This window comes from Glarea lozoyensis (assembly GCF_000409485.1).
Source record: "Glarea lozoyensis ATCC 20868 chromosome Unknown GLAREA10, whole genome shotgun sequence".
Classification (NCBI taxonomy): Eukaryota; Fungi; Ascomycota; class Leotiomycetes; order Helotiales; family Helotiaceae; genus Glarea; species Glarea lozoyensis.
This window is the reverse complement of record NW_007360984.1, coordinates 244,756-271,971: the sequence shown is the minus strand read 5'-3', so window position 1 is coordinate 271,971 and position 27,216 is coordinate 244,756. Positions and strand designations below refer to the sequence as shown.

The 27,216-nt window shown below is 47.9% G+C and overlaps 10 protein-coding genes across 10 annotated transcripts; 4 read left to right on the top strand and 6 right to left on the bottom strand.

Moving 5' to 3' along the window:
- Positions 1-163: 163 nt before the first annotated feature.
- Positions 164-6,124, bottom strand: GLAREA_05090 (ARM repeat-containing protein; the record flags this gene model as incomplete). Its single annotated transcript, XM_008078379.1, has 3 exons — positions 164-5,669; positions 5,716-5,911; positions 5,965-6,124. 3 exons carry the CDS (start codon positions 6,122-6,124, stop codon positions 164-166), a joined length of 5,862 nt encoding a protein of 1,953 aa, XP_008076570.1.
- A 974-nt stretch (positions 6,125-7,098) lies between these two features.
- On the bottom strand, positions 7,099-8,135 carry GLAREA_05089 (ARM repeat-containing protein; the record flags this gene model as incomplete). The annotated part of the gene is made up of 2 exons (XM_008078378.1): positions 7,099-7,609; positions 7,660-8,135. The coding sequence occupies 2 exons, from the start codon at positions 8,133-8,135 to the stop codon at positions 7,099-7,101; spliced, it is 987 nt and encodes a 328-aa protein (XP_008076569.1).
- Positions 8,136-8,933: 798 nt separating this feature from the next.
- On the top strand, positions 8,934-9,916 carry GLAREA_05088 (uncharacterized protein; the record flags this gene model as incomplete). Its single annotated transcript, XM_008078377.1, has 3 exons — positions 8,934-9,121; positions 9,168-9,510; positions 9,563-9,916. The coding sequence occupies 3 exons, from the start codon at positions 8,934-8,936 to the stop codon at positions 9,914-9,916; spliced, it is 885 nt and encodes a 294-aa protein (XP_008076568.1).
- Positions 9,917-10,817: 901 nt separating this feature from the next.
- On the bottom strand, positions 10,818-11,960 carry GLAREA_05087 (NAD(P)-binding Rossmann-fold containing protein; the record flags this gene model as incomplete). Its single annotated transcript, XM_008078376.1, has 3 exons — positions 10,818-11,582; positions 11,631-11,879; positions 11,940-11,960. The coding sequence occupies 3 exons, from the start codon at positions 11,958-11,960 to the stop codon at positions 10,818-10,820; spliced, it is 1,035 nt and encodes a 344-aa protein (XP_008076567.1).
- An 863-nt stretch (positions 11,961-12,823) lies between these two features.
- GLAREA_05086 (Zn2/Cys6 DNA-binding protein) lies at positions 12,824-14,546 on the top strand (the record flags this gene model as incomplete). Its single annotated transcript, XM_008078375.1, has 3 exons — positions 12,824-12,932; positions 12,998-14,067; positions 14,121-14,546. The coding sequence occupies 3 exons, from the start codon at positions 12,824-12,826 to the stop codon at positions 14,544-14,546; spliced, it is 1,605 nt and encodes a 534-aa protein (XP_008076566.1).
- Positions 14,547-16,045: 1,499 nt separating this feature from the next.
- GLAREA_05085 (NAD(P)-binding Rossmann-fold containing protein) lies at positions 16,046-17,278 on the bottom strand (the record flags this gene model as incomplete). The annotated part of the gene is made up of 1 exon (XM_008078374.1): positions 16,046-17,278. The coding sequence occupies one exon, from the start codon at positions 17,276-17,278 to the stop codon at positions 16,046-16,048; it is 1,233 nt and encodes a 410-aa protein (XP_008076565.1).
- Positions 17,279-17,553: 275 nt separating this feature from the next.
- On the top strand, positions 17,554-18,315 carry GLAREA_05084 (uncharacterized protein; the record flags this gene model as incomplete). Its single annotated transcript, XM_008078373.1, has 1 exon — positions 17,554-18,315. One exon carries the CDS (start codon positions 17,554-17,556, stop codon positions 18,313-18,315), a length of 762 nt encoding a protein of 253 aa, XP_008076564.1.
- A 605-nt stretch (positions 18,316-18,920) lies between these two features.
- On the top strand, positions 18,921-21,355 carry GLAREA_05083 (Sec1/munc18-like (SM) protein; the record flags this gene model as incomplete). The annotated part of the gene is made up of 5 exons (XM_008078372.1): positions 18,921-18,954; positions 19,004-19,041; positions 19,093-19,180; positions 19,228-19,577; positions 19,625-21,355. 5 exons carry the CDS (start codon positions 18,921-18,923, stop codon positions 21,353-21,355), a joined length of 2,241 nt encoding a protein of 746 aa, XP_008076563.1.
- Positions 21,356-22,194: 839 nt separating this feature from the next.
- On the bottom strand, positions 22,195-24,745 carry GLAREA_05082 (uncharacterized protein; the record flags this gene model as incomplete). The annotated part of the gene is made up of 3 exons (XM_008078371.1): positions 22,195-24,413; positions 24,462-24,598; positions 24,648-24,745. The coding sequence occupies 3 exons, from the start codon at positions 24,743-24,745 to the stop codon at positions 22,195-22,197; spliced, it is 2,454 nt and encodes an 817-aa protein (XP_008076562.1).
- Positions 24,746-25,430: 685 nt separating this feature from the next.
- On the bottom strand, positions 25,431-27,173 carry GLAREA_05081 (uncharacterized protein; the record flags this gene model as incomplete). The annotated part of the gene is made up of 1 exon (XM_008078370.1): positions 25,431-27,173. The coding sequence occupies one exon, from the start codon at positions 27,171-27,173 to the stop codon at positions 25,431-25,433; it is 1,743 nt and encodes a 580-aa protein (XP_008076561.1).
- Positions 27,174-27,216: the final 43 nt, after the last annotated feature.

Genomic DNA, 27,216 nt, shown 5'->3' with positions numbered 1-27,216 from the left:
AATAAAAATAGACCCAAAGCCAGTGGCTATAATACAGTTGCTTTCCGTGAACTCCTCCAGTGCCCGTAGAAGACCTACCCAATGATCTTATAACAAGCTGTTTGTCGTAATATCATAGCATACTACCAGTCCGCGTTGCAAGTTGAATACAGTCCCATTCACTTCACCACCCGTCCTCATTATCACTCTTCTCAACACTGGCCCTTTTCCCAGTACCCTTTGGACGGCTGCGTCCTTTGGGCACCGAGGATGACCGAGCTCGCTTTTTACGGCCCCCTGGTGTGCTAGCAGCCTTTCTCTTTCGGCCTCCCCCACTGCCACCAGGACCGGGAGTCGAGTCTCCTTCGTCGTCACTAGGCGTTGAAAGGCGCGTTCGTTCGGCTTCGTCATCACCTTCAGCAGCGACCTTGAAATCTTGATCGAAATTCAAAAGCTCCACGAAAGTCCGACACTGCTTCATCATTGACTCTTCTGAATCCAAGGCTGCCATTGTAGCAATATTCTCCTCCCAGAACTTATCACCAGTGACAAAAGCAACCTTAGATGGAGTTTTATTCACGTCCTTCGAAGCCGCCTTTCCTTTGTTCTCCGGGCGTTTCGTATTCAAGCCATATAAGCGTCTCAGATACGTACGAGCAGACCATAGACTAGATAGCATCATCGAAGCAGCTGTCAGCAAGACGAGGCGATTCTGATCGATGGGTTTTTGAATCGCATGTGATTGACCATTCTCATCGACCTGTGAAGGTTGATCTAGACCAATCTGAAAAATCTCCGTTTCAATCGCATGTGCAATTCCAGTACCTGTAGCTGCTACAACTTTCTCCATTCCGTTAATTGCCCCCAGGAGCTCGTCCGTCGAGACATAATCAAAGAACGCCATGTTCTCAATAATGAATTGAGAGAATTGAAGGTGATTAGGGACTTCGCTATACTTGATCTTTGCGGGATCGAAGTCAATGCGCGAACATAAGGTCTCGAAGAACTTTTTCCGATTCTTGATTTTGCTAATTTTTAAGACGTCGATCATCAAATATAGCTTCGATTTGAATGGACTTCCTGGGTTTACAATGGCTCCATGCGTATCCTGTACCACGTCACGTTGGTAACTGTAAGCTAGTTGAACAGCGCGCATGTATTCTTTTTCCAGAATTGTTTCGTGCTTCTCATGAAGTGCACCGTGTTCCTTGACTGCAATATCAGCGATCTTCGAATTTGGTGAGGTTTCAAGCGCGATGAGAGTTGGGCCACATTCTTTAGGATGGACCAAACCTTGACGTGCGATGCTGCCGATAACTTCTGTTGCAAGAAGTGCTTGGTCATCATGCGTTGCAAGCGAGATTCGAATAATGTCAGCCAAGAACCTTTGAGCAATGCCGATGGCAATGCCATCACCTTGGCCGCCGCCCATGATGGCAAGAACAGCATTTGGGTCAGCAGCTGCTCCAGGCAGGCCTTCGTTTCCAGCCTCTGATCTTTTCTCCTCAAGAAACAAAAAGTCTTTGAAGGCGCGCAAGATAACACCTTCTAGGGCTGTCTCTTTCTCCCGGAAAACTTCCTGGAAAGCAGTGTAGATATTTGCAGAGGAGAAGTTTTTTGGCCAGGACTGGCATACCATACCAATAGCTTCAAGAGCGCCTTTTCGTACCTCATGCGGCTGAGATGGATTGGTGAGTGGTGCAAAAGTGTCCGCCATCAATTTCGAAACAGAATCACCTTTCCATGCAGGAAACTTTGAGCGGAACAGGTCGGCTTTTGTGTCGAAATCACAATGCTTGCCACATATCCCGCAAATAACAAGAAGTCGGCTCAGCTTCCGTACCGCATCGGTTTGTTTGGCATCATTCAAGTCAAGTTTCCTAATCTTATCAATATTCTGTAAGGTTGACAGAACAATCATGGTAAGATTAGAGATATCTTCGAGAACACTACTGATAATCCATAAACAGGCGATAACATCATCCAAGATCGCTTGGTTTACCCGGGTGATGGTGACAATCAAATCCTTACGAACCGCAGCGAGGAAGCTATTGTGAACCTTTGAAAGGTGCGGAAGTACATGACGAAATATGACCACCACCGCTCGAAAAACAGCCAAATCGTCCGAAGTTCCAACATTGGCTGCGAATGGTTGCAATAACTGCACTTGCTCAGGTGTAAACAACTTAGCGTTAGCCTTGGCGAAAATCATAAGAACCTGCAAAGCATCGCGTGCCGATGGCGCTTCGCTTCCCTCCTCCGCCGTGTTGTCGATAATTGTTTCAAACATAGTCGCGACCATAGACTTGCAAACAAGAAATTTCAGGGTCGTCCCCTTTAAGTCCTTTGCGAGCATAGTATGCAGAACTTTGTCTAACACAGTCCCTATGGTACCACGTCGTTGGACAGTTTTCACCATCAAAGCGACCTGATCGGCCATAGAGAGCTTGAATTGAGTTGACAGATCGTTTTTACTGATAGCTTGATAGAACGGAGACATCCACACTTCTTCGATTGTTTGGCGGGCTAATTCTTGGACATTCTCGTCGGCATCTGCTACACGATGAAGAAGCGAATCTGCAATGGCACTCCTCAGCTCTTGATCGGAGTTTCTCAGGTAGATTTCCTTGGACAATTTCATAGCTCTCTTGCGAATATTCGGAACTGGATCATCAACACGTGCTAGAACGCTGGGGATGAGCTCTCCTTCAGCTGCTGGTCGAGAACTAATGCATTTCCCAATCAATGTGAGCGCCGAATCTCGTACCAGAGAGGAAGAATCTCTTGAGCATCCTATTATTCGCTCCTTAACTGCCGGATATCTATCAAAGATCGTGGGGTCAGTATCGAGGACCTGCATAATGCTCTTCAGGCTTTTGCTTCGCACAGTCGCTCCGTCGCTAGCCATGGCGGCAAGGAGGATTGTCAAAATCCTAGGAAACCCGTCGTAGAAATCCGAGTTTAGCAGAGTGATCGAATAAGCGAGACGCGCAAGCGCCGGATTAATGGAATCGAAACTGTATTCTGTAGATAGCCATTGTTTGTCCGCGATCATCATCCTCAGTCGATAAGCGAGCCTACCATAGGCCTTCTTGATATGTGGAGTATCGTCTTCATCATCCTTAATGTCTTCATATGTCTTGGTCGTCTTCTCAGCCCATGCAGTAATAAAGAAGCCGATAGCACTCTGAAGTTGCGGATCGGTTGAAAGGCGATCATTGAGAAATTCAAGGGATACCCGATAAGGCCCATGAGACCATGAAACTAACTCAGAAGACGCAACAGACTTCTTCAGCGAATCTTCAGCGAATTTAACCAAGTCAACGGCTATACTGTCGGTAGACTCAATCGACAAAGCATCCTTACGAACTTGTGATGTTAACTCTGAAATACCGGCACCCATTTTTCCAAGCACCTCGAGAGCCATGTTCTTAGCTGGTGCTGGTGTTTTGTCACCTTGTGCTAATGCTACCATCTTGTACATTAACAATCGCAACAGCAACTCGGCTGCAGGCCAATCAGGAGAGCCTAGACAAGCAATAAAATCATCCAGGAACAATTCGAAAAGACGTTGGTAAGGTGCGTCACCGGATTTTGTGGATTTCATTGCTCTATCGACGATGAAGATTACAGCATAGTTAGCGTTCTGCTGAGCTGTGTTTTTAAGTGGTAAGGTGAAATCTCTGAGTTCATTGATTGCGGTGACGTGCTGCTGCTCAGCTCTGGATTCAGACTTGATCGTGAAGTGATCTCCTGGGGCGGCGATGCCATTTGGTTTGACGTCTGAATTATCGTCTTCAATGTTCAGTGCTTCGAGAGCTTTATTGCGCCGCCTTTCTTTAGAGTCGTCCAGCCAACTAGTACTCGTCTGGACGAGCCTCATGATTAAAGCTGAAACATGCTGGACACTACCACCCTCGGCGAGCCTGAACTGACGAGCACTTTGCTTAGCAACAGGCAGCTTCTCTAACGACGTGAGGATGCCATCAAAGATGTCTTGGCGCTGCGATGGATGGAAAAGGAAGATCTGAGCCAATACATCCATGGCTACCACCCGGAGACTGTCAAATTTAGCAATCCCTAAGACCGATTCTCGCTCCACCGGAGCATTTTCAACGAACATGAGTCTTGAAGTTAAATATTCCAGAGCATTGACAACAGTCTCAGACAGCTCCACGCTTCCCACTATGGATGCTAAAAGTGACAAGACACGTCGACATTGAGCAAGAAGGTTGATAATAATTTTTTTCTCGGCGGAGAGAACTTTGAACGCTGCTGCAGAGGATCGCATCTCTACGATTGGAACAACGCAATTATCCATGACATTTTTAAAGACGTTGAGGGCTGATTGGATAACATCTTCGGAGTATAGTTGCTTTTCTTCTCGTCCCCCAGACATCAAGCGCAGCGATGTCCGTGCAGCCTTCAGACCTGTATCCGCTTGTGCAACGCGTTCAAGCCACGACGTTGCTTCATATGCTCCCATAGAATCATCTACTTTCACATCGACTGACTCAGCATCCTTGAGCGCGGGGTCAGAGAGCTTTTGGAGCCGAAGCAGCTCATCTAGCGGCGCCTGGGCAAAGCGACCCATTGAGATGATCTTCTGAAGCAAACCTTCAATCTTGGCTTGGGCGACAGAGGTGAGGCTGATGCCTTCGTTTGTAGAAAATATAAGATGATTTGATGAATTGTTATCGAAAGCCAATCGATCTTCAGCTTCGAAGATTTCTTGTAGATAAAATTGAAGGTTTCGAGCTGCTGCGTCCGCTTTTTCACGCTGATCAATCGTCAAGACCTCTTCGTATCCATCAACTTCAGATCGTCTTCTCTTTCGCGATGAATGTTGTGGGGTTCCGGGCGAGTCCGGGACAGCCTCATAGTCTTGAGGATTGAACGTAGGCGGTAGATCGGGTATTATCACTGAGAGACTAGGGTTTGAACCGGAGGGTGGCAGCGTAGTCGAAACGGGCGGTTGAGTATGCGTTTGAGCTTGCGGTTGAACTGAGTTAGGAGGCTGTGATGAAGGCTTGATAGATGGTGAGGGTTTCTGAATAGGTTGTGCCGGAATCTGTACCACAAAAGATGAGGATGCTGGTATTATAGGAGACTTGGATTTTGGAATCTGAGAGGGAGGACGAGCTAGATGCTGAGCTGGTGGTTTGACTATAGGTTGAGATAAGGTGCGTGGCGGAGGTACAATGGGAGGTAAAATAGGTGCGTGGGGAGAGGGGCGTGGTGGTTGAGGTAGATGCTTCACTTTTGATTTCTCTAACGACTTAGACGGTGTATATTCTTCTCGCTTAAAGTTCTGTGGTATACTTGGTATTACAATCTGTATAGCCGATGAAGGCTTGGAGGAAGCGGGAGATATCCGAGGAGGTGTAGCAGTCTGGGATGTGTGCTTGACGTTGGGTTGGGCTCTGATTGCAGAATTATGATTGAAGCTTTCATGGTTCGACGCTGATCGTTGGCTCTGACTCTGAACCGGCTTCGGCATGCTTGGAGTTCTCTGAGCCTGTCTCCCACTTGATCCGCTAGCCGTCCTTTGGTTGCGCTGATCGGGAGAAGGACATGTATAATTCATAGATGTTTGATTGTAGACTCGTTGCGCTAATTCGGTCAAACGTGGTATGGGCGGATCATCCAACTCGGGGCGGGAGGATATCTTGGGGGTGGTCTTAAATTTGCTAGACAGGTCAGCCTTCGCTCTATCCTTGAGCACAATACGCGTACAATTGTGTCATTCCATCAGGCTTCAGAAGCTCCTTCAAATCATCTAATGTCTGTTGAATTCTTCTCGATGTTTTCTGTGGATCAATAGCCTCCACATTAAAGCTTGCCAAAGTATTCCATGCCTCATTGCGGTCTTCTTTTGATTTGTACAAGGACACTGATGACTTCAGTCCTACTGATGGGATCGGTATGATGTCTAATGGACAACGTTAATTTCTTAACCTATAAACGCCCTCGAAATGGACCAACCTGAATTGAATGGCACAATCGACGTGAACGGTGTCAACGGTAGAGCTTCCTCGACTGTCAAGACTTTTTGTCTATGCGTGTATCTAACACCATCTCCAGAAGGAATTCGGTTGGCTCCGTTTGGAGTCCCATTATGGGATGCGTATCCGTTCGAGGCCATCGCAACGTTTTGAATGCGCTATGCTTGACGCGAGATATATCAACGATGACCGCGTTTATCATCGCCGTGAGAGGTTTGAAGGAGTTTTATACATGTTGCAAACAGGACGTAGGCTAGTCGCAGGTCAAATTAATGGCAGGCGGAGAGAAATTGACATAGTCGCATTCAGTTGACGTTCCCCAAGTAGATGAATATTGACAGCCTTGCGGGCTGCATGATCGGGCCGCTTCGGAGTGGATTTTGCCGAACAAATTATTCTCAGCCGTGGCCAGTTCTGTAAATTTTATTGTAGTCGCGCAATTCGTTATTTCAAGACTCACAACACAATATACCATTCAATATGTCGGCAGTAGGCTCAATCGTGTTTTGTACGGACTGCGGTAATCTCTTGGAATCATCCACGGGAAATAAGAACAATGTTCTTACCTGCGACTGCTGCGGCGCAGAAAACCAAGGTTGGCAGAATTGTGTCTCTACTTGGAGGGGTTAAACTCTGACGACTTGCAGATACGTCCTCGAAAATGTCTACGACGAAAACAAATCCAGCGCATTTTCCTTCAATTCTACGCCAACAACGATCTGTAGTTCAGAAAGTCGAGAGAAGCGATTTAGAAAATACTGCCACCATTCAAGTTCCATGCCCAGAATGCGGACGGCCGGAGGTGAAATATACTTCAGTCCAATTGAGAAGTGCCGATGAAGGGAGCACGATCTTCTATACTTGCGACTGTGGTTATAAGTGAGTCGAACTCTAGCATAACGTGCGTTTTGAGCCATGCTGACCCTAAAAGATGGAATACAAACAATTGAATTTGTCACGTACTATACCTGAATTCTAGATGGAACTTTGGACATATGCTATGGAAAAGTCTTAAACTTTTGGTATTCTTGAAAGTTGCTATTGATGGCCCAAGCACTTTGGTACCAAGCAGTCTATTCTCAAATCCCTAAAAGGACCAGGAGGAAAAAGCACTTTATGCAGCAACTGCTTCTGGGATCAATGCATACTCTGTTTGCCCGCCCTTCTCAAATTCCGCCATATCCAACGCTACCACCACACTCTCTCGCACGACCTGCTCCTTATCATTCAGGAATAACTTCAGAGTATCTTCGACACCTTCCTCTTCACCCAAGCTCCCGAGAGCTTCTGCTGCTTCGTGTCGAACCATACTCTCCTCCTTCAGATCAGAAAGTGCAGCAGTCAAAGCTGGAATCGACGCTGGGTGTGATAACTGGCCGAAAACGAAGGCGATTTCGTGTCTGAAAAGTGCTGACGGATCTGAGAAGCCCTTTGCGAGGGCGAGGACCGCTGGGGTGGCGGTTGGGAGGTCTGGAGGAGAGGCGAGATCCCGTAGACTAAACATGGCTCTGTACCGTAAGAATAGAGGCACTTTGGTATCCAACAAGTTCTTCTCCAAACTCTCGATTGTCTCTGGAGTTTCCAGTAATGCAGCAGGAGGCGCAGGGTCAATAGAAGCGAAATCACTGATCCGATCAATAAACAAATGTCTGTGCAATCCAAGCCATGAACATACCTATTCCTTAACTTCTCGCCTTTCTTTCCATCTCCGTTTTCCCACTCAATCCTCGCCACAGCGATCTCACATGTCTCCCTGACAACCTCAACCTCCGCCGCATCATCTCTCATAACCCTCAGCACATCCAAACTCCCCAAGTCTCCAATAGCACCCAGAGCCTCCGCCGCCTCATGTCTGCACATACTATCCTCATCGCGATCCTCTAGCACCTGTCTAAGAAAAGGCACCGCCGCCAAATTCTTCGTCTGCCCAAGGCAGTATGCCAACTCATGCTTCAACAACGCAGATGGCGATGCGAACCCGGCGGCGATCGCCTGGATGGCGGGAATAGAACCCTGGCACGCAAAGTGCTTGAGCGAAAAGAGGGCGCGGAATCGTCGAGCGAGGGGTTCGGACTCAGAGGTCACGGTTTTGCGCAGGGCGAGGATCGTGGGATCTTCGACTGGGGGAGGGGTCGTCGCTGACGGAGCCATTTTCCCGGGGTTTGTATATGTAAATAGAGAAATATTGAGATGCAATGCAACAATACTTCGCATCAACCGGGTCGAGAGTAATGTCGTGGAAAAGTTCACGTTAGGTGCACTTTTTTTGTCTTAGCGCCCCTCCCGAGGTTCGGGGTGGTGGCTTCGTTTAATTCAGCCGCAAATAATTCTCCCCACCCACGACCACCTGCACCTGGACTTCCAGCCAGCCAGCCACAAACCCGTTTGCCGTTAAGTTCGACTATACGAATGGTCAATAATTCATAGCATGGGGAAAGTTTATCTGTGTTAGCACTGGCTCGTCCCAATCTGGGTGATCATGTGTTTACTCAGAAGCTCAGCTAATCTGAGAAGGGTTCTTTTTGACGAGTAAAGAATACTCTCAGAAACGCTTAAAAAGTTTAAGAAAAGCCTTTTGGTGCCAACACGGCTGGGCATCTAGTAGGAGGTTAGGTCGTTGGTGCTAGTGAGATGTCCACAGCTGACACCGTACAGTAGTTCTCAAATAGGCTTTGGAATGGCCTCGCTACTTCAATAGTCTTTTCGGACACGCCTTAGGAGTGTGAGGTGTTGAGTTATGGCAACAAGCTGTCTGAACTATTGTGTCCCAGACCGTTAGAGCCTAACGATTAGACTCTATGTACCCCAGGTTTAAGTTAAGAACTTTCTCGCCCAGAGGTTATCAAAAGATGTGTATAAAGACGTGCGCTGCCTGCCTCGTGTTCAGATCAAGCCGTCACAGTACTCAACCAACCCACAAGCTCAGCCAACAACAGCCATTGATTCAAAATGAAGTTCTCATTTACTCTTCTCGGTCTCCTCTCTTCTCAGGCTGTGGCTTCCAATGTCTTCAAGCGAGCCTGTAATGCAGACAACTGTTCCCGCGGTATAGCTGGTACCAATGGATCACCTCCTCGTACCTCTAGAATTGCAGACTGCTCGAAATTGCTCGCAACAACTATCACACCATCAGCTTCGTAAGCTTAGCATCCATGCTCTTTGTCATCATACTGACCAATTCAGAACTGTGACGGTATCAATTACTACGACCCTGCCAACTCTTCTAGCGACTTCGACCATCATCGTTGATAAGCGACAAGCAGCAGTTATTCCAGGCGTACTTCCAGCCTATGCAACATACTGTAAATCATATGCTGCATACACTAGCGCTTGCTCTTGCGCTGGTGTTACACAAACTACAGTGTATGCATCAACACCAATTGTGACGGTGACGGCGACAGCAACATCGACTCCATTGCCTCCACCTCCACCGGCAGTTACCTGTCCAACAGGCCAAACAGCTTGCAGTAACACCTGTATCGATTTAACCTCAAGCAACGCCAACTGCGGCGCATGTGGTAATGCGGTATGTTCCACTCTCCGACCTACCTGTTATTATTTCACTAACAGTACCCCAGTGTGCAACCGGATACGTCTGCGGCCAAGGCCAATGCGTCCTCCCATCCACCTACTCCTGCACACCCGGGGGCTTCCCTGCCTGTGGCGGTTCATGCGGTGGCACTTGTTTCCCTGATGTAAACGGAGCTGGAGTCTGTAAGATATCCGTATCATGTGCTGGCTTGACGGCCTGCAACACCGGTGCCGATTGCGAAAGTACATACTGTCTAGTGAACGCTTGTGGAAGAGTTTGCGCTGCTACTTCTAAGTTGTGCCCGACTAATAATAACCCGAAAATGCTGTTCGCTAAGAAGTATGTTGCTCTTGAGGAGAGAACTGTTGTGTTGACTGAGATTGGTCCAGTTGGTGTATGAAGTGGGATTTGGAGATCAAAATTTGAGTCAGCGATGTTTTTCTGTATATAATTACCTTCTTACGCCAGAGATCTCCCAAATGTATTTAGTTGTTCATGGTGTTCACAAACTCTTTGCTTAATTTTATTGTCTCGAGCATCCATCCTACACTTTGACCAAAATATTAGTGTTTCACACGTTTACATATCCACATCGACGACTAGCTAGCATTGATGTTAATATTGACATATCTAAACGCCCGTCATACTGAAGCCAACTTGAAAATAAGACTACGACTGGGGATTCAACCTGTCATACTCCGTATCTACTAGACTTGGACCTCTAGTAGGTACCTACCTGTGTGTAGGTTAGTTAGGTGGACACAATCAATCCGCCTAAAGCACGTAACCTCACCTTAGCTATTCTTAGTAACATGATCTCCAACACAAATATCCAAATTCGAACATCTTTCAATCCCCAAGTCCCATTAAAGAACCCTCCGAGAGTGTTAATCTAGCGTTCTATACGTAAAACACAGCCTCTTTGAAAAACTCTACACTAGACAATCTTATGAACGAATTGACCAGGCTACAGAAACCATGACACTGTTCTATCACCGCCGAAATATGAAAAAAATAGGAGCGCGTGGTTAGATGAACTGACGGGCGCACGGCGATACGTGTCTAGCCTGTCGGATATCCATCTCACTGCTGGCGGATGCGGTGCGGATCGGCTACCAGGAGAGAGAGATGGTAGAGCTGCTAGTGGACATTCGAAGGAAATGTTGATAACAGAACGTAACAGTAGATCGATTCCTAGTTTCCAACATTCAGAGCTATCACAAACACATGAGGGATTTCTTGAATCTTCACGCAATTATAAGATCAGATTCAAGTTACCTAGTTCAGAAACCACCACACCCTCATTTCTTCTCCACCTCCACAAACTTCAAATACTGCTCCACAACCTCTCCCAACGTCTCAGTAAACGGTGCAAACTTCCAACCAAATGCCTTCTCCGTCGCCTGAGCATCCAATCTCCAAGGCCTCGCCGTCACGCTCGCGCCCAATTTCAACGTCCCTTTCTCCACAGCTTCGGGGAAGGATTTTTTGACATGTTGCTGGACATCGTCCCAATTAATACCATCCGGCGCGTCAGAACTCAGAATATATTCTCTGTTCCCTTGCACACCCGGCTTCAACGCGTCGATATGCGCACGAACCACATCATCAACATGCACTGCAGCGCCTACCATCTGCGGTATGTTGGCATCTAGGAGCGGACCCAATGTGAATTGGTTCCCGCCCTTCAACACTTCAGCAGCGTTAGTAGCTAACTCGTCTGGCCCGACTACTACAGATGGCAGCAAGTTCACGAATTCAAATGCGGGCTTCTCCTCGTCCATGAATTTTTTGGTTGCAATGCGGGCTAGGGCTTTGGATGCGAAGTATGCTTCGATTGACGAGCTGTAGGGACCGGCATTGTTGGAGTTGATGTCGGCGGCGGTGAATATTGTGAGGTCTGGGGATGGGGGAGCTGGACCAAACATCCAGGCGAAAGGAACTAGGGTTACGGCTGAGGAGGTGATAACTACGCGTTTGATGGATGGAGCGCGGTGGGCGGCGCTGAGGATAGACTGGGTTACTTTCAAGGCTGGGTCAATGATGTCGCGCTGATAGTCGTCCGACTGAAATGAATTAGCTTTGTGAAGATTAGACATGGAGATGGGTAGTACCTCGTGGGCAAGAGGGGAAGCGATATGAAGAATTCCCGTGACGCCAGTGAGATGCTTATCAAAAGAGTGCGTGTCGGAGAGATTGGGGATAACAACCCATTGTAGATTGCCCTTGTGGGGTGCGACTCGATTGTGGGACTCGAGTTTTGCGGCCTGTTCGCTCTTGCGTATAACCGCTCGTACTGTGAATCCTGATTCAAGAGCCAGAATCAGAGTCTTGAATCCGATGAAGCCAGAAACACCCGTAATCTGTGAAGGTGTGAGTGATTGTCGTTAATGAAAATGGTTGTGGAACATGTGGTTCCTTACAAGAATGAGATCTCCTGCCATTGTGATTCGAAATATTTAGAAGTGACTTGGAAAGTTTGTTTGAAAGGAGGTTGAGATGGAACGATAACGGTAAGATATAGAAGCGTTGGGAATTCGAAAGATGATGAAGATGAGGTGAGTGATCAAAGGAAGAGGAGAAAGAGGTATTGCTTGCCATCTTATACATTTGCAAAGACACTTCAAGACGACAAGAATTTCCGGACGTGAACAATAACGACGCAACAGTAATCCCAGTACGGTGCAGAAACCTCGATGCAACTACACTGGATATAAGGGTATACTAAGATTACTAACAAACCTCGGTAATATTCTTAAATCTTCCAGCATAGCAGCACCAAAAAGTTGATCATATCCTCTCAATACCCTTAATAGCACCGATCCGTCCTACCTCCTCAGTACAAGGATTCATGCACTCAGTAATTGTGGCAGCGGAAGACTTTGTGCACCGGAGAATATTGTGCAGCCCGGAAAATCGACAAAACACTAGACGGATGATCGGACATAAAGGTATGGATGGGACGAAGTCTTAACTCTCCTAGTACGTCCGAGCCCCTTGTATTCTAGAGGATTCAACCAGCATATTGCGGGAGCTCTCGAAGCCAGAAACCCGAGCGACGATGACAGTTATCTTGGAAAATTTGTTCATGTTGTAGGAAGAGAAGAGGGAGTGAGGTTGAGGTGTGGAGTCGTTATCTCGCTAAACAGCCGAGCCCGCAGCGGGAGCCTCTTTGGCTTCCCATCAACATCGAGCAGTTTCTAGCTACACAAAATATTCCTCATGGCATTAAACCGTAGGCGACTTGAAAGATTGATATTTTCCGCTTAGTCTTGCTGTAAGCCACTATATACGAAGGTCACAACAGATGTCCTTGAATATAGAGCTTGGGACCAGTAGAGCATCCTCCAGCGGCCATATCGACAATGAACCCGGACAGTTCCTCTGCAAGATCTGCTCCAAGGCGTTCATAAAACGTATGATTTGTTTCCTTCTGCTGTCTGGCACGCTTTGGTTGGTCAGTCTCACAATTCTTGGTTAGGAACCTCAAGAAATCGACACGTACTGTACTGTAGGAAGAAAGGGGTACACAATCTCCCGGTCTTGAGAAAATCATGTGCAGCTTGTCGGAAAGCCAAGGCAAAATGCAACTCGGAATTCCGAACTTGTAGTCGATGCGATGATAGAGGGCTTACTTGTGTTTATGAATTGACTGGCAGAAGTGCGTCCGCAACCCGACAGCCTGCATTTGCTCTGCCTGATGAACCAAACTCGGTTGGCACATTGCTTGTTGATATTCCAGAACCAGGCAATCAAAGTAATGTTTCTTGGAACTCCCATGGAGATAACGGCAATGACGCTCAGATCAGCTTTGATATGGAGTCTCCAAGTCTTTGGCTTGCTCCTGTGCCCAACCTGACGCCTCAGAACGACCTCGCTCTCTGGGAACCGGATGCTGGATTTGTGGAAAACTTGGAAGACTTAGAAGTTCCTGACTTGGGTGTCAATGCTTCGTCCAATGGCTATTCAACTAATCAATCCCCCAACAACTGGCTTATCTCTAGTCCACCAAGCTTAACCCTCGACCCAACATTCTCAACTCCCGCAGACTGCATGTTCCATACCCCCTACCTAGTCCTTCGACCCATGGACCCTGAGCTACCCCTCACTCCGTCCAGAAGTCCATTCATTCACACATATCTCCCCACAGGCTCACATATCGGCCGCACCTTTCTTCTGCAGAACTTCAAATCGTATGCCACAGCCCTTGCAACGAAAAGTCTTCCTCCCTTCATCCATGGCACATCGCTGCCATCCCCAGACCCGAATTCATGTCAAACTCTGACTTGCGCAACTCCGCCTCTCCAACCGACACTGGAGATTTGTAAATCGATCGTATCACTCTACATCAACAAAACACCTGGAACAAGTTCTTTCATCTGGCGCAATGTAGCCATGGAAAAGGACCGCTTCATGGACGAATACGCGAGCGGAGATGAGTGGACTGTGCTTTCCATGCTTCAAGCAATCACGGTATATATCCTCCTCAGAATCTTTGACGAGGGCACATTCTCCGCTGAATTCGACCTCGAGCTTACTAAAGCGATGATGGTAAACCTTCGGTTTCCTCCCCTTATCAACAAGCTAACCGTCTTTCCCGCTAGGAAATTGCAATCCGAGCTGATCAATACCGATTGGTCTGCACCGCCGAAGTCGAAGGCCGGCGTCCAGAATGGCAAGAGTGGGTGTTGGTAGAGTCCAAACGCAGAACCGCAACGGTCCTCTTCATAGTACACCTTTTGTTCGACATCAAACCTGGACAACGGGCCAAATCCCGTGTCGGGCTCTCCGTTCTGCCGCTTCCTGCTCACAAACAGCTTTGGGACGCGGCGACGGAGGGTGAGTGGATAGAAAGGTATGACGAGATGCTGAGGGCGAGAGATGGGAGGTCTTATTTGAGGTATGCCGATTTGTTGGCGCTTAGGAGCGGGCAGGGAGGTGATGCAGGTAAGATGAATGACCTGAATTCCTGGATGACGAGCGGCGATGCGTTTGGGATGTTAGTTTTGATGGCTGCGAATTCTCTCTAATTGTTTATCTTTCATGAGCATGTCCCACATCTCACTAAACCAAGTCTTATGTGCTCCTTGCTCCCCCTCTATCTAGGTCCTCGACTCCTCAAATACAAACATGCAATGCAGTGAAGGCTCGGAGTCAGGTTCAAAGTAGAGGGAAAATAAAAGTAAAAGTTCTAGGCCGCTTGAAATACTTACGTTGTTTCTTGTTTCTTGTCACTGATTTATGTCTAGACTTCGACGGCCACGACGCTGTAAAATCATAACTTTCTTTTTCCTTCTTCTCATGGTTTTTTTCCAATTATGTATCTTTAGTTCAATGGGTAATTCCATTTTGGAAATTGCCTTTTTGTGGTAAGTTTCTGATCTTCAGATGTATTCCGCACGACAGTGCTGCTTTCTACCGGCGCTTCTGCGAATGTTTGTCGGGCTCATAGTTGAGAGCTGGAACGTGAAGAAAGTCAGAAAGTTCGAGTATTGAAAGTGTATAGTGAAGTTTAATGTTGTAAGGGAGTTTGGGTGTGTGAGAAAGTGAAGAAAGTCGAGTTGGTGAGGAAATCGTGCGACAGAACTACAAGTTCATAGAAGCAGGAAGAGTTCGATTTTGTCACTGAAAGTGTTAATGGATAATCCTCGTCCTGGTACGAAAATCCAGAATCAAATAAGTGAGTTTGAAATGAGAGAGTGTGTGGGAAGGAAAGAAAGTTTGAAAACAGTCTTCTAAAAAGAAAAGGCTGGAAAAAAGGGATAAAAAAGAAAGACCAAAACGAAACCCGAGAACGACGGGTACCTTCTCGAAGTCAATAACCTATTCCCACGCAAAACAAACACCAAAATCCTACTAATACTACCCGATGGACCAAAAAAAACCAAAAAAAGAAGGTCTCATCGGGAATCGAACCCGAGTCTACAGAATCAGAATCTATCGTCTGTATACATTGTCAGGATGTGGAACACATAAATAATCACATCTTTCGAGTGAAAACTTACGCTAACCCCTACACCATGAAACCGTTGTGGTTTGACCCAAGCTGTGCTTGAATGGATGGAATGAGCAGATTTTGCTTATTGACGGTCATAGAGGTGCGCAAATGGGGAGGGGAAAAGAGGGGGAATGATTGGTTGTGGGCCGTGGATTAGCCGGGAGGGATGGTGTCACGTGGAGGTGGTTTATGGAATTTCGAGGTCTATCTGTTTTATCTTGAGACTCTAGATTTTAGTGGTTTGCGGAGAATTAAATCGAGGAGTGTCACTGGAACAGCGTATATAAAATATCATTGACTATCTGCGATAGCATGACGGCTTTGCTCTAGATTCCTGTACATGAAGCCTATTCAAAGTGAAACTCAGGTCGCTCTAATGTATATTGCTCGATGATACGGCGCTCTTCCGTGTCTTGCTATTATTATACCTCTATATGTTATATCAAAGCGAACTCATCTAGTGAGGGCCATACGTTTTCCCATCTCTTAAACGCCATTGCTATGCTACATAACCCCTCGATCAATTCCGCTTCATTTCGCCTTCTTCTGCCTCTTCGATTTCGCACTCTTATCCCCTTTTACCTCACTCCCTGCTTTCCCACTCTCCTCCGCGGCCTTCCCATTCTTCTCGGCCTCCTCTCGTTCCTTCTTCGCCAGCGCTCTCTTGACAGCCTCCTCCCGCTCCACCCTTTCAATAAGCTTCTCACTCCCTTCCCAAAGCTTCTTCGCTATCTTCTCGTCCTTGACATCCTTCCTGGGAAACTCCATCTCGCGGCATTCCTTGATGAGCTTTCCGCCATGGCCACGACCGAGTGATGCTTCTTGCGCCGCATAGAGGAAACTTTGAGCACCGCCCACAGGACTCTTAAGGAAGAGCCAGATGCTCTGGTAAACTAACAAGTATACGGAAAGACCCCATAGTGTGCCGCGGGTGAGATAGCGTCTCATACCGGGGGTACGACAGTATCCTGGGTCTACGAAGACAACGCGCGCATTCATGGGAGCTCCATCGGGACGTTTATAGGACTCGAGGTGTTTGGAAAAGGCGTGTCCGAATACTGTGAGTGCGTATTTGCTTTGCGCGTAGGCTTTTGAAGAGGACCAGCCTTTCTTCTTTAGAGCATCACTTCCGTCGTCGACGGCTGGGGATCGCGTGTGCGCGGCACAGGTTGTAAAGACTATTCGGACGTCGCGATCGGGCGGCTGGGTACGGATGGCGGGACTTAGTATGCTGAGGAGGTGGAAGTTTGCGAGGTAGTTGATCATCCAATTCTCTTCTATTCCTTCATCTGTGACCACTCGAGGTTTGCCTGGGGGAGTAAGCGTTGAGCCGCATAGTACGATCATATCTAGTCGTCGCGGCGGCGCGTTGTCGATCCATTTCGTTGCGAATTTGCGTATGCTGTATAAAGAAGACAGGTCGACCTGCTCTGCATATATCATCTCGTTCCCGGATCGCTCTCGTAGGTCCTCGATGTAATCGACGAGGAATCCATCTTTAGGTGATTGATGCACCAGAAGCACAATTTGAGCTCCTCTTTGTGCCAATTCCAAGGCAGTTGCTGCCCCTATTCCCGACGTGCCTCCCGTTATTAACACTATTTTGCCATGTAGCTTACGTTCCGATGTATTCGATGCGCCCATACATATCCATTTTACAAGAGCAATGACCGCGACCAGCACGACAACCTTGAAGATATTGAAGAGGCTTGGGAACCAGTCAATACCCTCCGTAAACAGTTGTATGGCGAACGGCACAGGCATCGTAGCATGCGAGGTCAAAATGTGAGGAGAGCCGCCAATTCGAACTTGCACGATGTCAATATCGAATTTCAAGAATCTGGGCTTCGAAAGGGGAATTTGGAAATCTAAATTTGGCACCACTGTCGTTTTGGCAAGGGTGTAACGCTAAGCTTTGAGCTTATCTTATCTTAGCGTGGTTTGGAAGCTCTTCCATGTTCCAGCTCCCGCTTCTTCAGCCGTCAACAACAAACATCACATCTTTTTCTGGCGAGCTGGTGCTCTGCCTGCCTACCAATATGTCAGACGACGATGAATACGAGATACCGCTCCAAGATCAACGAGTATTTGGAGCGGGTATCAAGAGGAAGGGAGTAAAGTTCGTTCCCTCAAGCTTGAGCGCCACAGCGGATCTACCTTCAGGAAATACCTCCGCGAAATCTATCAGCGACTTCTATTTGGGTCTCGTTCTGTCATCTGACTCGAAAAAAGCCGATGCTTCCTCGAAGACAGACGGTAACACTGAGCTAAAAGGACAGGAAATGGGAGAATCGTCGGTAGAACAGATATGTGAGGTCTGCAACCTACCGCTATTATCTGCCCCTTCTACCTCGAATAGTACTCAAGATGGCACAGACAGTACACATTCCATCACTGTTTCCAATGACAACAAATCTCATCCTCACGAGGCTTCCTTAGCTCACCAACTTTGCTTGGCGCATTCACATCCCCCTTCACACCTCGATCGTAATCGCAAAGGTCTGGCATATCTTGCATCTTACGGCTGGGATCCGGACTCCAGGCTTGGTCTTGGTGCTGCAGGTCAAGGTATACAATTTCCGATAAAGACGAAGCCAAAAGACGATAAAATGGGCATTGGAGTTGTGCTGCCGAAAGAGGCTGAGCGTAGGAGAAAAGAGAAACCGAGGGGACTTGATGCCGGGAAGATCAAAAAGCTAGATGAAAAAGACAAGAAGAAATCGGCTAGACTCAGACAGATGTTCTACCAGAATGATGATGTCGAGCGATATCTAGGTGGGGGCTCGGACGGTCGTCTCTGAGCTCGTCGAAAGATAACATTTACGGCGTTGGTCTTGTTTTATAAGCGCTAGCATATGATACCCTAATGATATGTGAACTTTTGCAACTACAACTTTGCTTCAAATCCGACGACGGGCATTAGACGATGATTCACAAGCTAGAAAGCGCAACAAGCTTTCAAAAGTAGACTCTGGTATTGAGATTGAGTATTGCAAGTCCCCTTTCAGATCTAGGGAATTTTTACATGTCCGTTCATATGGCAGCAGTTGAAAATAAACTTGAAAGCCTATGTTGTTTCGGGTTTTAATAGCTCGTTCCATGGGTGTGGATTTCTGCAAGTAAGAGCCGCAACGCGGGACCCCAGTCCTGGATTGTGGAGAAATCGTTCACCGCTTTAAGCGGCAGAATGTATGGCTCAGTCGAAACACACTGTGAGTGGAATCGCAAGAACAACCCCGCCAAGACACATTTCGACCTCTTAGTACCCTTCTTGACACGACCTTTCCCCTTACACTCTTTCTGCTCTCAAAGTAGTTCAATATTCAAAACACAAACAACTGGGTATATCTGGTTCTGGTACACACTCTCTTCGTACACTACCCTGCGGCACCTCGACCTACGCAAGATGGGGCTCTCCTCCATCAAGGAGCAGCGGGACAGTGAGTACAACTTGCTACAGGGTCGCACAATTATTGACTTGCACAACAGTAATCCTAAACACGATCAAGTCTATTACTCGAGGCGATGTAAGTCTCTCGTCAAGCTTCTCTGTATTTACTGTACTGACGATACAACAGTGGAAAGTGCTGGTCATCGACGAGAACTCGAAGAAGATAATAGACAATGTGGTCAAGGAAGATGATATTCTCAATGAGAATATTGCCAGTATGTGGTTACAGAGCATTGAGTGTGCCGATACTAAGTCGAGGCAGATATCGAGAGAATCGAGGACAAAAGGGATATGAACCCTGATATGGACGCCATATACCTCTTGTCGCCATTACCTTATGTCGTCGATTGCCTCATGGCAGACTTCGAGCGCCGAAGATATCGCCGGAGTTTTCTCGTTTGGACATCTGTACTTGAACCACAATTACGGCATCGTTTCGACAAGTCGAGGCAGGCACAAGAACAGATAGCGAACTTCCAGACTTTGACCGTGGACTTCTTCCCGCGCGAGTCGCACCTAATAACGCTACGAGATCCATGGAGTTTTCCTATGCTGTACCATCCAGCGTGTAGTCAAATGGTTATGCCACATATGAAAGTGCTTGCGCAAAAGGTGGGGCAGTTGTGTCAGAAGCTAGTACGCTTGCTAACTTGAATTAGATTGTCGGAGTATGTATAACGTTAGGAGAAATACCGAAAGTGCGTTGGTATAGGCCTCGCGACAATCCACCGAACGCGAAACACGAAGCAAAGGTGCTATGTGATTATTTGGCTAGGGAGGTCCAAGCAGAGCTTGATTCTTACCAGAGCTTCAACCCCGACTTTCCACCTCCTGCAAATCGACCACAAGGTGTACTTGTGATAACGGATCGTTCTCTGGACTTAATGGCTCCTTTGTTGCATGAATTTACCTACCAGGCAATGGCGCATGACTTATTACCACTTAAGGATAATGAAAAAGTCACGTATAGAATCGCTGTCAGCGATGGAACGGGAAAGGAAGAAGACAAGGACATGGAAATCGGCGAGAAGGATAAGCTTTGGACGGAGAATCGACATCGACATATGAAAGATACGATCGGTAAAATCGAGGGCGAGTTTAAAAAGTTTATTGCCGACAATCCACATTTCACGGATGCCGCAGGCGATTCTACAAGTCTGAGCGCTATCAAAGATATGCTAGCAGGACTACCACAGTTTCAAGAGTTGAAAGAAGCATATTCATTGCATTTATCTATGGCCCAGGAATGTATGGATGTATTTGCGAATCAAAATCTGTTCGACTTGGGACTCGTGGAACAGTCTTTGGCCACGGGGCTGGATGAGGATTTCCGGAAGCCAAAGAATCTTACGGACCAGGTCATACGTCTACTTGCTGATCCTATCCATCCTGATGATAAATCAATTGGACCTGCTGAGCGTTTGCGCCTTATACTGATGTACGCTCTGTTTCGCGAAGGAATGATAGAAGAGGATTACGAGCGTCTTCTGGTTCACGCTGGTCTTCCAAGCGAGAAGCAGGACACAGTGGTGATATCAAATCTGGACCTGCTCGGTGGGCGTACTTACAAGGAGGACTTGAAACAAACGAAGCCAGCCAGTCAGCCCATGTTTGCCAGAAAACCAATACCCCCGCCTTCACAAGACGACGAGGGGAATGCTTTATCAAGGTTTGAGCCAAACCTCAAATTAATGCTGGAAGAATTATCCAAGGGGACGTTGGATCAGAGTCTCTTTCCTTACACAAGGCCTCCTATGGACAACTCGGAGGAGCTGGCCATGCAAGCACAAACATCACTGCGGAGTGCAAAACCTACTTGGGCTCGAAATCGCACGTCCACAACGGAAAATCGACAGAGAGTGGTCGTTTTCATGGCTGGAGGAGCCACCTATTCAGAAGCTCGAGCGTGTTACGAAATTTCTGAAGCACGCAACAAGGATATCTTCCTCGTGACCAGCCATATGCTCACTCCTTCACTATTCGTACGACAACTACGAGACCTTGACGCTCCAAGAAAACGCTTAGATCTTCCAATTGATAGACCACAACCCAAAGCCCCTGATCACCTATTCATGCGGAACGACCCTCCACCACCTCGACCTCAGCCTACCATGACTGCTTCGTCCGGCTCAAGACCAGGCGGGCTCCCATCTCGAAGCCAAGGTGGCCCATTACCGCCTCCTCCCAACGGCGCGAATTACAACAGACCATCCCCACAACCTCCCACCGCCGGCCTCGCTGCTATGAGCATGAACTCATCGAGTGGCAGGGCTCCTATCCCGCTTAATGGCGTCAATGGCTCTGGGAAGTTGGAGAAGAAGGGCAAGGGTGAGGGCGAGGAGAAGAAGAAGAAGAGGGGTTTCTTTGGGCATAAGAAGGATAAATCTTGATGCATGGAAGAAGTGGGTTTTATCTTTTGGGTTGGGAGCGAAGGTTTATTACTGCCTTGCTTGCTGTGGGGCATTAGGGTACAAGAATGAGGCGATCCGTAAATGCATGGACAGGCGTTTAGCAATTTGGCATGGATAGCGTTGCGCTGATGGGCGGGATACCGTGATGAGAAGTAGACTTATGAGTCCTTTGAAATGTGGGTTGGGTGGTGCGGTCTTGGTATATAGTCGAGTTAGCGTTTGCGTTTGTGTATATGTTGAAAAGGGCCTGGGGAAGGGAAGTAGGTGATGAAGGTGTGGGGGTGTAGGTAAATGGGAGGGGCTATTTAGGTGTTTGTGATTAGTTAGGTGGTTGTGGATGGATAGATAGTTCGCGGAGCAGGACTCGTGAGATGGTGGGAATATGAGAATATAAGAATATTAGGATTGAATGCTTTGTTTGTGCCGGCATTCTGATGTGCGTAGAGAGCGTCTTCATCTTGAACTTCATCCATTGCTTTTACCGGTAAAGCAAGGTATGTCGCGACCCATATATGTATATGCCAGATGTCAATAGCATTCTCAAATATTTCACTCAAGCGCATCTCACATAAGTCAAACACAAAAGATAACACAACACATAGCTAAACCACTCTATCATATCATATCATACTACCCAGATCCCCCACCGACCCAGGCCAACGTACGTCATGTCATGTCATGTAACATCCAGTCCATTCCCGTTACCGATCTAATAGTTACATACAACCCCTCTGGCTAGCTAACTCACTCTCCCCCCAACTTCCATATCAAATACTCGCCATTCCAAACCCGTCAAATACCTCAAATTCCACGTGGGTCTACTGTCTCCTATACCCTCCCGGCGGCGGGCCCCTGCCATCAAAAGGCGGACCGAACGCCATTCCCTCCGGACCCTGGAAACCGCTCATACCAGGCGGCATGAAGCCCGGCGGCGGGGCGTTGAAGAATCCAGGCGGTGGTTGCATCTGGATATTCCGCGGTGGACCAGGCATCTCAGGTGGGAAATTGGCCATGGGGAAGCCAGGTGGGAACATCTGTTGGGGCATGGGCATGGCGCGATTTGGACCGTTTTGGAGGCCTGGTGGGGGAGGGATGTTCTGGGCGACGCGGTGTTGAGGTTGGAGTTGGGCTGGACGCTCCCAGCCGAGGTCGAGGCCTGGTGGGGGTGGGCGTTGGAGGATTTGGGTGGGTTGGAGGTTGTTTGGTTGGCGCTCGTGTTGGGGTGGTGGACCGCGTTGGAAGGAGGCATCGTCGTAGAATCCTGGTGGTGGACGAGCTTGACGTTGCGCGGAAGCACGTTCACGTTGGGCGGCTTCTCTATGCGCTGCTTCTCGTTGAAGTTCCTGCTCCATCAGTTGCTGCTGGATGTGACGGTCTCGATCGGCAGATGATTTTTGACCTGGTGGCATTCTCAGAAGAAGTTGTTCGGTTCTCTGTGGGTCAGGCGCTGCCTTTGCACTCTGCATCAAGCCCATAAGGAACTCAGTATTATTGTTTCGGCTTGGCTGCTGGTCCTGTCGTACTGATGATTGACTCAAAGCATTTTGGCGTTGGCCAACTAGTTCTTGTAGCATTTGGTCTGGCCTAGATGTAGGCTGACTGTTCGTAGCCTGTCGCTGAGCCAGTAGGTCTTGTAGGGCTTGTTGAGAGTTCCGTGCCGGCTGCCGTCCTTCATCATGACGATATTGCTGGAATGGCTCCGGCGTTCCATGTGTAACAGGAATACTGTGTGAAATGGGCTGTTGCTTCTCGACAGCAGGCGGCTTTGGTTGCTGAGCTAAGCTGATTGGAGGAGTCGAACCTGTCGGTCCATTGACTGTCGTTCGTTGAAGTTTAGAGAGTAGCTGCTGGAATGCCAACGTCTCTTTAGCCTTCTCCGCCTGTGATATAGGAGCATTCTGAAACAATGCCTCAACTCCACCTTGAGGTGGCATGGGCATAGGAGGCGGTGGTTGAGGCTCAGTCTGGCGTCGCTGTGTTTCCTCCTGTGGGGTAAAGAAAGACGTGAAACGGGATGCCTTCCCAGTAGTATTCGCTTTCGCCATTCCCTCCTTTCTAGATTCGATACCAGAATCGGTGTTTCCATCTTGATTTGGTGATGCCCATTTCCCAAAGAACTTATCAGGTCCTGTGTCCATAGCAAGTGGGGTTTCCACCTTTTGAGGCTTGTCAAATCCAAAAAACCCACCACCAGCTTCTGCACTCAAAGGGGTCTCCGCTGCAGGCGTTTTGGCGGCTTTATCCTTGCCAGCCATCTGATCTTTCCATTTCTGAAAGTCTTCTTGAGTATGCGCCTGTTGTTTCTCCTCTTCAGGCTCAGCTAACCATTCGGGCTCACGCTCTTGGCGTTGGTCTCTGTCTCTGTCCCATCGACGGTCGCCGCGGTCGCCTCTATCACCACGCTCCCGTCGATCACCTCGGTCGTATTTATCGACTACCCGATCATCTCTATCTTCTCGTTCCTTCTCTCTCCAGCCTCGGCTGCGATCCATAAAGCGATCGCCATTACTATTACGATTGTTTGGTGTTGGCGGGCCATCATTATTATCTTTAAACCATGAAGGTTCATTGCGTCCTCTGCCAGTGCCATTGCGTCGGCTGTCGCGATCTTGGTCTTCGTTCTCCTTCTCGCGCGAATAATTATCGAAGCCACGTGCTGGTCTGTCTTTCACATCTCTATCTTCTCTGTCCTTGAATCGTCGGTCCTCCTTTGGCCGGTTGTCTGATAAACCCATCCTCCCATTAAATCTCTCGGCGCCCTCATTACCAAAGCTCTTTCGTGGTTTGACTGTACTCCAGCCATCACTATCTTGATCACCCTCGTTTCGTTTGACTCGTAGATTGTTGTTACGCCCGTCTCGCGGGCGATCGTTCTCTCCTTCTGCTATTCGATTGCTGCGGAAACTAAAGCGATCGCGTGTGTCAAGCTCTCGGCCGGGTGTTCGCTCGCCCGAGTCGAATGCCTTTCCAGCATTGCGAAGGGAGGTTGCCGACATGAACGCGGTCTTGGGGGGACCGAGGATGATGTCCTCAGGATCTGTACATAATTAGAACTCGAGATTGTAGCATAGAGGGGTTATCATACTGGCACTATTGCGAGAAACATGTCGTTCGGGGGCCGGCCGTTTGTGTGGTTGATCTAGAGTAAAGTCAGAATCATAATTCCTTGACCTGTCAGTCTGTGGCTTGGCCGCATTACGGGCAGTAGCATCTGCTGGAGCTCTGATAAATGTCAATTCTAGTCGTAAACATGGCGGAGATCTCAGCTTACCCCATCCATTGTTCCACGGGTGGCAGTCCTGGAGGCTTCACCACTAAGGGCGAGTCCCTCAGGAAGTGCAACTCGTCTGGAGTATATCGGATTGACATTACGGTCGCATTGATTCTAGCAATCGAAGCATGCATCAGGTCTCATGTGTCTTTCGAAAGCCGGTGGTGCGTGCGATGTTGTTGTTGCTGAAGGCTGTTTGGGCTTGGTTGGTATCCGCTGCAGATGTAGATGAATGGACGTCCAAGAACGTGCCGACTGGAACTCGTGATATCGTAGTACAGTAGCGCCACTCTTGCAAAAAGCACTCCTGGTCGTAGCAACAATGAGTTACAGGTCCCTCGAGGGATGTTCTTCAACGGGTTTGGCGCAACACGCGCAAGCTGCGAGCGGTGCTTGCAAAGGAGGCTGGAGATTATTTGGGTATAGGTATCGTAGGAATTATTTTACAATGTGGAGATCTGATATGAGAAGTCGTGACAATTGAGTGTCCGCGCTGTGAGGGGTTTCTTGGATGTGAACAGGTGAATGACGATCTTTTGTCGAGAGTGTTGAATGTGCCACTTTGAGCCACGACGGCATTTGGCTCATACAACACAAGGTTGACCTCGCTTAGCTAGTTTCCTGAGCCCCAATTATTCGATGTTCTGCCCAGCTTCACAGCCGTGCTAAATGTTATATCAGCCTCAGCGAATGTGCAATTTCACTATTCCAGATCACATTTCAGGATTGGAGTAATTAATCTAGCTTTAAACATCTTCTGGGTATCTGTAATCTATCTATGCTTCAAATTTTCAACGTGTTCCCCTTCACACGAGTAACGCCTTTTGCCCATTTTCCAACCCTCTTTTTATCCGAGGACTCCAGGATCCTATCCATTAGAACCTTGAGAGACGTTCCAGCACCTAAGGCGACCTGAGCCTCCAGCCAAGTCATCGTGCTAAATCTAGTGATCAGTGTGGTGCTGCCCCCTTCGATTGTAGTGGCCCTGTAAAGAATTCTTAATATTCTATCCCTCAGGCCGGGTGCAAGGTAGGAGCTATTCCACAAGCTAAAAAGCTTTTCAAAGACTCGTCTCCTACGATATATGGCCATGTCTTGTGCTGAGCGTAGACCAGCTAGCATATAATTCAAAAGCCAGCTTGCTTCTTGATAGTAAGCATCGTCAAGACTTGGAGATTCGTCAAGGACTTTATACAGCAATGGAACTTTGTCTAAATCCCAAGTTGGGCCTTGCGAGAGAAATTTGTTGACTTTTGGATAGAGACAATGTAAAGGGTCGTTGAGAACGCGGACGGCGTGGGATGCGAATGCTGTTATGATAGTGCTCAGAGGCGCCTCGTCAATAGCCTTTCTACTGCTCTCCACAAGTTCAGAAAGTAGCAGCCATATTTGCTCCTTTTCCTCGAAGGTGGATTCTTTAAGCTTGGCGGCAAATTTTGAAATGTTTGTTAGGGCTTCCCTGCGAATGTGTAAGTGTTCTGACGACAATAGCATTATCAAGGATGCCAAATGACCACCCTCCACAACTTCTTCAACATCTTTGGCAGTCCACCTCATAAGCGCGTTGTGATCCTCGTTTGCAGCTGGAGCGTCATCCTGCATCATGGTCATTGCAGATTGTTTCTCCGCTTCAGAGGGTTTGTCGTCCTCAACTTTGGACTCCTTGGTTGTCGGAGAGGCAACTTTTGGCTGTGGGATGGAAATTTCACCAACCCGCTCGCTGAATTGCGACAGAATAGCTCCTGTGGTTGTATCTTTCGGAGTTGCGACAAGAAGACTGTCTAGCACAGAGTTCATAGCTTTCTCATCCTCCTTAATTTTCACACACGTGGCCATATAGTCTCTGACGAATGTCGCAATATCTTCTGCATGAGAATTTTCTGCTTTCACCAGAAACGGCCACTGCTCAGCAATAACTAGCGTAAGGAGACTGAATGGTGGCAGTTCCGCGTCCTTGGGCGTTTCAGACCGTATTTCCTCAAGCATGTAGATATATTTGACCGGAGTGGCTGCACATCTAGACATGCAGTCGTCCAAAAAGGCGTAGATATGCTTCGCTTTTGATTTAGCAGATGTGTCTCTTAATCGTAAAATCAAGGACTCCAGAGCCGAGATTGAGGTTTGGGATTGGAGTATCTGGTTGCTCTGATTGATTGACGATAGAACAGATTGTAAACGTAGTAGTGGCGCGTCGGCAGGAGCCTCTGCTGAGAGCTTAAGCATGGCCATGAAGGGTGAAAATGGGATATCTTGGCCCTTAGTAAACCAACGCATTCCGGGCGAAAAATGCGCAAACATGAAGAGATTTTCCAGCTCCATCATGCGTAGTCCGCGGTCTCCTGGAGTTGCTTTCAAGTTATCCATATCTTGTAGAGCTTGAGTCAGCGACACAGACACATCAAACTTCGTTTCCAATGCAACTGCGGGAACAGCTTCATAGTAAGACACGAGCAATTTCGTGATGGCTTCTCGGTGCAGAATATCACCACTAGGCGTGTTCCTGAATGCATTAATCACATCCTTCATGGAGGGACATCTGTTGTAAAACTCTCGCTCAGCACGGTAGCCG